The sequence below is a fragment of the Cyprinus carpio genome, chromosome B11 (assembly GCF_018340385.1).
Source record: "Cyprinus carpio isolate SPL01 chromosome B11, ASM1834038v1, whole genome shotgun sequence".
In the NCBI taxonomy this organism is placed as follows: domain Eukaryota; kingdom Metazoa; phylum Chordata; class Actinopteri; order Cypriniformes; family Cyprinidae; genus Cyprinus; species Cyprinus carpio.
Window position 1 is genome coordinate 9143479 of NC_056607.1, and position 9539 is coordinate 9153017.

The window sequence follows — 9539 nt, forward strand, 5'->3', positions numbered from 1 at the left end:
CGGATCCCCGGTCCCCGCACTAATGAATCATCATGATGACGATGTCCGAGACCCTATTTCCCCGTAAAGCAAAAAGACAAAAAATGCATAGCTTGTGCGTAAAGAATTAAGCCTTTTTTGATGATGTTAAGCACAATTTTTCTTTTCCTCCAAATTTCTCAATGGAATACATAAAAAAACCCCACGGTGGTTTGGATTTATACTCATCACAGCGAGAACATTTTTGTTAGTTGAAATAAAATCTAAACATTCATTCATTCATTTTTCAAATAATAAAAAAAAACAATACGATAGTATATCGAAATATAATAAACTGTATTAATAATAGTATTATATTATATTACACTCTGTAAACTTTTTATATTATTTTATTTTATTTACTTGATTCACAAAAATATTTACACATATTTGACATCATTATCATGAACCATGTTTTTTGCATTATATTGTAAGATCTGTAGCTCGTAGGGAGCCTGTGCCACCAGAGGGCACTTTAGCTCATGTAATAATATGAATGAGCAGAGAGACTTCTAGATGAATATCTGATTCATAGATATTATTACATACAATAGTGACCCATATGATTACAGTAAACCTGAGACTTGTTTTTACGCGTGTCATTTCATTTGTCTAAATATTCAGATTGTTTACATTACATCTCTGACTTCAGAATTGTTATATTATATTCTTCCTTCCTTACTAATATTCAGGCACATAACATGACACTATAAAAAAAGAGGAAAGAAAACTAAATAATGAGAATATTTGTATTTCCAAAAGACAAAGAGCAAGGTTATTTACTTACTATGTCGAAGGCTTATCTCATAATATTCATGAGCTAAGTCCTTACAATGGATGACTACGAAGGCAACGTCAGTTGACCTAATAAATATTAATAAGCTAATCCTTCGCCGCAGACAGTTAATGAAGCCCCGTCCAGTCCCGTCACCTTTACCTCATTAATATTCATGAGCTATGCCTCCGTCATCGGATGATTTCTTGTGGGCGGCGTCTGTAGGAGGAAGAAGCTCCGTGTGTTCCTATCGTGATGACAGAAACCGACGGTACCGGCATATGAGTCGCTCTGTTCCCTGCACATACCAAACCGGACTGGACCTTCACTACATATTCAAATAAAAACCTCCAGACCCCCAGATTACGTAATATACATAGTGAATACTTATAGATTCAGTAACTTTAATGTCGGGCGTTAATACACAGATCAATCATATGATGGAGACGGAGATCCATGTGCCGGTGGGGTCACCGGCGATCAGAAAATTTCCGATATTCGTGGACGAGCACAATGTGACGGAGGGGGCGATGAAGCTGATCAAAGAGCTCAGACCGCGCTGGGACCCGAACCTGATCCGGACTAAGGTAACGTTAAATCCGTCTGACTAGCTTCAGCTAATCTACTCCCGGCGTCTTTAAGGCCTTTCTGTATGAATTTATTCAGCGTTTTTTAAATATATATATATTTCACTTTGGAATATAGCTCTTAATATAGCGTAAATGACGTTAAAGGTTTTTCTTTTGTGTGTGTGTGTGTGTGTGTGTTTTCACGTCATATTGTTTTTAAACAGTCTATGGTAATGACTCCATGAGTGACGTTGGAAACTAGCCTGGCTAATTTAGCCAGCTGCTGTGGTCATTAAAACCAGTTTAATCACATTAAATCATACGTAGACTGCAATAAAACAGGTATAAAGCAATGCATTATCATTTTGCGTCATGCATAAGGTGATGTAGTTTAAAATGAGCCAGGAAAGAGAGAGAGGTTTTACATTTTTGACATGAGGCGGGTCTCCTGTATTACGTCACTGGCCAGCTGGCAGAAGAAGAGCATAAAATTGCAATCTAGATTAAGAAAAAATAAAAATAAATTATTTATATAATTGTCATCACTTAGCTAAAACGTTAATAATATTTAAAAAAGTTTATATATATTTCAAAAAGTGTTTTTTATATATATATATATATATATATATATATATATATATATATATATATATAAATAAACAATAATATTTTTATTTTTGATTAATAATGAATATATAATTTTATAATTAATTAAAAAATGTTAGGGTCTTTAAAAAGTTTAGGTTATGATGGTGTGTTAAGGTTATGTTCATCTGTACTTTCATTTTTGTGTCCACATAGTTCATGTAAATCATTAAGTAGAGTGAAATGAGTTTGCTTAGTAAGGAGTATTGCCATAATGTAAATGTACTTGTGCTGCTTTTGCATGAAATATAATACATAAATCTGATTTAAATAAACCCCAAGGTCTTCTTGCTTACAGGTAGTGTCAGTGCATTTTGTTGCAGGTAATGTTGTTGAAGGTTCTGTCTGTACACACGTATGTTTTACATAATGGTCAATCTGGACTATGCTGGTGCAACAGTTACATATTTTGCTTCTTTCGTTCTTGACACCTCTGAATAAGAGGATATCTCTCAGATAGAGCAGCTCCCACCTGGCGTTCTGGTTTGAAACTACTTGATCTGATTAGATTGACTTGACCCAAAACCACATTTGATTCAAAAGTGATCAGCCTGTTCCATTTGCGTAAGCAGATCAATGTCTCACGACTTCATTGGAAAATGTTTATTTTCATTTAGGAGGATCACAATCTTCACGCTGTTATTAATAGCAGATATTTTAATAGTGATAGTAACAAAGCAAGCCTCCCATCCCTATGAGGTAGTTTGTCCTAATGCAGATGTTTAAAAAACCTGAGTCACACTGACTGTCTGGCCTTCTGTCTCAACCCAACGCCACATAGGCTACACGCTTAACACAACTCTGAACTTGCATTATTGCACCGATTATCAGCCTTATCTGTCGTATCTGTTTGAGAGTTATCATTTTTGGTGTGAACAGTGTTAATGTTTGTTTGTCTTTTTACGCAGAGACAGCGTGTCCCGGTCCACGTCACTAATGAATCTCATGATGACGTGTCCGAGACCTATTTCACCGTAAAAGCAAGAAAAGACATAAAAATTCATATCTTGTGCTTAAAGAAATTAAGCCTTTTTTGTGATGTTAAGCACATTTTTCTCCCAAATTCTCAATGTAATACAAAAAAACCCACGGTGGTTGTATTTTATACTCATCACAATTAAATAATTATTTACATTTTCCTTAAAGGGGTCCTGTTACAGTATTCTTTTTCAACTTTAGTTAGTCTGTAATGTTGCTGTTTGAGCATAAAAAATATCTACAAAGTTACAAAGCTCAAAGTCCACATCAAAAGGAGATATTTTATTTAACAGAAATCAGTTTTCAAAAACTACAACGAATGACTCGTTTGGACTACAATGCATATTTTCCGGGATTTGTGATATCACAAAGATCGGCGAATGGGACGAGACCTGGTTGAGTTGCACTAGAGAAGACAGACGAACTTAAGAGTGGTTACAATCATCTGGGTTTAAATAGCACTCAAATTGATTTGATTTTGACACAATATTTACACTGAAGCTGGCAGGCGGCTATAGTAGGGGTAGGGGGCGTGACATTTCCCGAGCAGGCACCAAGTAGAGCCAATCACAGCACACACTGGCCCAGCTAACCAATCACAGCACAGTTCATATTTCAGAAGGTGGGCATATGTGTTGAGTGTCATATTTGATACATCAGGCATTTATGGCTTATACCATGTGATATTGAGAATATGGAACTCATAAACAAGAAGGAAAATAGACCCCTTGTTTTAGGGGTTGATGTTTTTTTCTAAAAAATGATGTATGCAATTATGTACACATTAGCTATAGATCCACACAACACTTTTTCAGGAAAATGATGGCAAACCGTCTTATTCATTTATAATGTTCGGCCCATTCCTTTCAGAAGTCCTTGTTGTGAATTCAAGTCAGCCAGCTAGATAAGTAACCTTGGTAACATTCAAATCTGCACATTACACAACAGGGATATTCAATTTATCTAAATTTGCAAGAGACAAAAACTTTTCCACTGGCCCATCCTTGGTACTGGTCCTAAAAATAGACTTCTTCTTGATATTTTATTCTGAAGATTTTGGGATGACCTATGACTCGAATATGTTTTTTTTAGAGATTCACCCCTATACTGTTGGACGACAACATGAGTCGTGTTTGCGCTGCTTTGAAGCCAGGATGAATGAACCTAATCCCGTTTGACCTCCACACTGGTGGCACGGCACTGTTTACAGATAGCCAGCATAGTTTTCATCAATGAAAAACATGCATTGTGCCCAAACGTATTGTTTACAGCTGCATTGGTACAGTTGTTTTAATGAAGCCAAAATGCTTAAAATAAAGCACCTCTGTTGGCGCGTGGTATACTGATACCATTCATCAGATCACAACAAGATCTTCGTTCCAGCCGTTTAGGAGAGCCGCTTGGTCATGTGACACAGCAGAACGAGTTAGACGTTGTATTGTGGTTGTTGATGAAAACCACCTGACTTAGGCTCAACTGTAAACACTGACCATTCAGTCAGTTCTTAAAACTCAAACTATCCTGCATTGTTCGTATAGTTACGTTATTTAATCACATTTGCTGTCAGCAATATATCTTAAACCCATTTGCTATTGAGACACATTACAAGATAGAAGTGTGCAACCTGTTGACAAATCTGTTGAACAGTCAAAACGGCACCTGCTCAGAGTTGAATTCATCCTCTGTACTGTATGTTGACCATTCGTGCTGTTTGTACATTAGTCATTTCAGGAATCTCAGAAATGCATTGGTGGGTGGCAAGGCCGCTGCAGTGAATTGTGGGATATAACGTTACAAGTACAAAGCATTTTAACTCTTGCCAGTTTATCATATGCTCCATTGTGATTGACATTTTAATCATTTAAAAATTATAAAAATGTACTCACCCTCAGGCCAACAAAGTTGTAGATGAGTTTGTTTCTTTATCGTTCAAACAGCTGATAAAAACATCAAATTAATCCACACGACTGCAGACCATCATTTAACGTCTTGTGAGGTAAAAAGCTGCTTGTTTTAAGAAACAAATCCATCAAGGCATTTTAACTTTAAACCATTGCTTCTGACCAAAAAAATACAAGTGTATATACGACTGAGTCCATAATAACACTTAATAAATTTTGTCAATTTTGTTAAATTTCTTCAAAATTAAAAAATGTTTTAACTTGTTTTCTCTTATTTTTCTGACGATTCAGATTTTTAATTCGAGAAAGCAATAATATGGATGGATAGAGGATTCGTATTTTAGCTGGGTGCTACAGTTTGAAATTAAAAACATCTTGATGGATTAGTTTCTTACAAACATGCAGCTTTTGCACTTCACGAGACTTTAATTGATGGACTGAAGTGGTGTGGATTACTTGTGGACTATTGCGATGTTTTTATCAGCTGTTTGGACTGACGGCACCCATTCACTGCAGAGGATCCATTGGTGAGCAAGTGAAGTAATGCTACATTTCTCCAAGTTTTTTCTGATGAACAAACAAACTCATCTACATCTTGGATGGCCTGAGGGTGAGTACATTTTCATTTGTGGCTGAACTAACCCTTTAAGTAAACAAAACAGTTTCAACATGCAGTTCTTGTTGTTTGATATACATCAAATTACAGAAGTAAAACTGGTTTTGAATGTCGTTTCAATCTTGCAACTAAAAATAGCTGTGATCGCAATCCTTACTTGTGTTTGCTTTGTACCTTTAGCTTTTCACCGATGGCACAACTAACAAACTGGTGGGGTGTTATGTGGAGGACTGCCTCGAGGATGTGGTGCTAGTAAGGGTGTACGGCAACAAGACAGAGCTGATTGTGGACCGAGACAATGAACTGAAGAGCTTCCAGGTTCTGCACGCCAACGGTTGCGCTCCCCGACTTTACTGCACCTTCCAGAATGGCATCTGCTACGAGTTCATGGAAGGACGTGCTCTGGATACTCAAGACGTCAGGGACCCTGTGTTACTCAGGTGGGTCTGTTCAGCACAAGGCACAAAATAGAAGGATCCAAATGGGTGTTCATTCTAAAAATAACACATTTATTTGGTCTTTTGACTTGGGCTTGGGACTACTTCACTCTGATTTTACCTTAATGTACATTGCCTTTTTTGGCCCTTGTGACTATAATAAGGAAGTCATTAAAACTGATCTTAGCTCTGCTCCAAAACCTAATACTACTTACATATTTATAATTGTACTTATTACATAACTATACCTCATTTGTTCAAATTTTAAGATATTATCCTTTGATTAGAGAACCCCAGAATGCATTGCAATGAGCTAAAATTAAATTAATCAAAAATGATCAGTTTACACTACCATTCAAAAGTCTGATTGTTAATATTTCTCAAATGTTTTTGAAAGAACTCTGTTATGCACACATATTATTTGATAAAAAGTAGAGGTGATGTTATGTTATGATATTGTATTGCAAAATAAGTTTTTTGTTTTTTATTTTATTTTATTTTGTAATTTATTTTTTTGATGTGATGTTGAATTTTCAGCATCATGACTCTCCAGTCTGCAGTATTACATGATCCTTCAGAAATCATTCTAATGTATAGATTTGCTGCTCAGAAACATTTCTTATTATCAATATTGAAATAAGTTTTGCTTCTTAATATTTGTATAAATTTTTTTTATGTATATATTTGTTATTTTTGATATTTAATTTTTTTGTTTAAACTGTGGTAGTTTTTTTTTATTGATGAAAAAGAGGAGGTGACATTATATGTTTATTTTTTGGTTTGTGTTTTTATGGTTTTGTTGTTTTTTTTGTGTTCTAAGCTAACTGCAAATTTGGAGTGAGGTTCATGTGCACTCAGACAGAAGTGTTCATTCCCGTCATGAGGGTCACGTAATCTCCTTCCAGGCACACAGTGAACCGTATCAAAATCTACACCAGTGACCCTGGGCTAATATCCATTTTCCCACACAAACAGCTTTTTCCAGCCATTGTATTTAACCTGAAATTAAACACTGCCATTTTGACCAACTTCTTCCTTTGTTATTATTAACAGACTGATCGCAGGTGAAATGGCTCGCATTCACGCCATCCACGCACACAATGGCTGCGTCCCCAAACCCAACCTATGGATCAAAATGCGCAAGTACTTCTCGCTGGTGGCCACTGAGTTCACAGACCAAGCATCTAATGTCAGGTAACCCTCAGAGAGTGGGTCTTAAATCTTCAATGATCTAAAATTCAGATTATAAAACATAGTTCACAACTCAGAATCTGATTGGATGAGACCTATTAAAGCCATTTGAAACCTCTGTAAATTTAGATTTTGCTCAGACCGGTGTTACGCGGTATACAGATTGCATCCGTCCATCTAATCTCATGCGCAGAGCTGTTATGTCACATAATGATCTCCACTGTCTTCCTTACAAAACATGCTCTCTCTTAAAAGCTGGCGGCTGTTTGCATCCTGACGTTTATCGGGAGTCAGAGATAATGCACATGTGAAGTCATTTACGTCATCATCAGTCATTAGAACATTAGTTTCATAAGAGATTCTCTGGTGGAGATTATACTACTGCCCAAAGTCTAATCGGACGATTTCACGCAATAGCTTGCTGTTACTTTATACAAGTCAAAAAACTTAAGCAAAAAAGCAACAAATCAGATCATTGCTGCTAGGTTTTGAGTGAGCCGCTGCAGGGCAAAAGAAGATTCTAGAAATAGCTCCTTAGGCCCATTATGAAGGGAGGGTGGTCACTCATACAGGCTTTCTCAGTGGTTTAACTGGATGACTTTATCACTGTCTTAATATCTCTTTTGTTAATCCATCCGTTAAAAGCCTGATGAAGCATTTAGTTGATACAATAGGATTCCATTTGTTAACACTAAGTTGAAAATGAAAAACACTTTTATCAATCTTAACTTAAGTTAATATAAGTCTTGGTTAATTTCAGCATATCATAAAACATTAATTATTATAATCCAAAGTGTGTTTGTTAATGTTATTTAATGGACTTCAGCTAACATGAGCAAACATGAACTTATTAAAGGGATAATTCACCCCAAAATTAAAATTCTGTCATTAATTACTCCCTCATGTCGTTCCAAACCCATAAGACCTTCTGAACCCAAACTGAGAAATTTTTGAAGAAATCTGAGAGCTTTCTGACCCTCCATAGACGGCAACACACCTGACATGTTCAAGGCCCAGAAAGTAGTAAGGACATAGTTATAATAGTCCATGTGACATCGGTGTGGTTCAACCTTAATTTGATGACGCTACGAGAATACTTTTTGTGCACAAAGAAAACAAAAATAATTACTTCATTCAACAGTTGTTCTCTTCTGTGTCAGTCTTTGCTGCACGTTCATGAGAGTACCACAACACATACGTGTGGTGCTGCTGAAACAGGAGCCGGCGTTTTGAAGTATCCAAATAAAAATTCAGATTTAAATTCTGACTGTGGAGATTATGCTTAGGGATAAAGGGAGAGAATTCTACAATTTTGGACCAACAATAGAAAAAGCTTGATCACCCTTTGACTTATTATAACTCAACTACGATATTTTGGAGATAATCCGTTTAGAGGTTTAAAAACAAAAAGCGAAATTTTGAAATCAATTCTCTGACAAATGAAAATGAAAGCAATTCTATGACTTTGATGTTAAGAAGCTCTCAGCCTAAGACAATAATCTTAATTGAAAAAAAAAAACTTTATTTATCTATAGCAATTTGTTTATCAAATTTGAAGGCAGAATCAAAAGTAACACCCAGCAGAGTATTTTACATAGGAGACCAAATCTCCTAGGTCGCCATTAAAAGTACCTGAAACACCTGTGGGCCCAAACACAATAAACTCAGTTTTGCGATCGTTAAATGCAAAAAAATAAATAAATAAAAATTAAGAAAACTAAGACAAGCTGATAATGAGCTTAAGGCTTTTTTTCTGTCATCTTTCTTTAGGGGCAAATAAATATGTGTGTCATCAGCATAAAAGTGAAATGACACCTCGTTTAGAAAGAATAGTAGCCAAAGGAAGCATATACAACAAGAAAAAATCAGGTGCCAGAATGGAGCCGTGAGGGACTCCATAATCCAAAACAGAAAAAGAAGAAGAAAACCCATCAAGACAAACAGAAAAAGTTCTATCATTCATATAGGACTTAAACCAGTTAATAGCAAAACCTTCAATGAATTCTGTGCTCCACAGAATCAAAGTCACCACTTAAATCTAAAAGTAGGAGTATAACAGAGTCCCCTGAGTCAACAGACAACAAAATATCATTAAAAACTTTTAATAATGTTAACTCAGTACTGTGAAATTTTCTAAACGCGGATTGGAACTCTATTTAGCTCCAGAAGACTCTGCAGTTGTTCCAAAACAACTTTCTCTAAGATTTTAGAAATAAAAGATCTAGTAAGCCTATAATTAGAGAGGATTGTTGGGTCAAGATTTGTTTTTTTTAAGCAAGAGTTTAACGGTTACATGTTTTTGGTATTTAGGAACAACACCTGTGAGAAGGGACTTATTATTCACCTGTGCCATGTTTAGGAAATGTGTGCAATTATTTATACAAAAAATTAATTTTGTTGCATTTACTT

General features: G+C 35.8%; 1 protein-coding gene across 1 annotated transcript in view; it reads left to right on the plus strand.

Moving 5' to 3' along the window:
- The first annotated feature begins 993 nt into the window (after positions 1-993).
- The window catches only part of LOC109068416 (ethanolamine kinase 1-like), a 20887-nt gene continuing 12341 nt past the window's right edge, over positions 994-9539 (plus strand). The window contains exons 1-3 of the mRNA XM_042733777.1: positions 994-1380; positions 5683-5942; positions 6993-7133. Of these exons, the coding sequence (XP_042589711.1) occupies positions 1201-1380; positions 5683-5942; positions 6993-7133 (581 nt within the window). The 5' untranslated portion in view covers positions 994-1200. The remainder of the gene's footprint in view (positions 1381-5682; positions 5943-6992; positions 7134-9539) is intronic.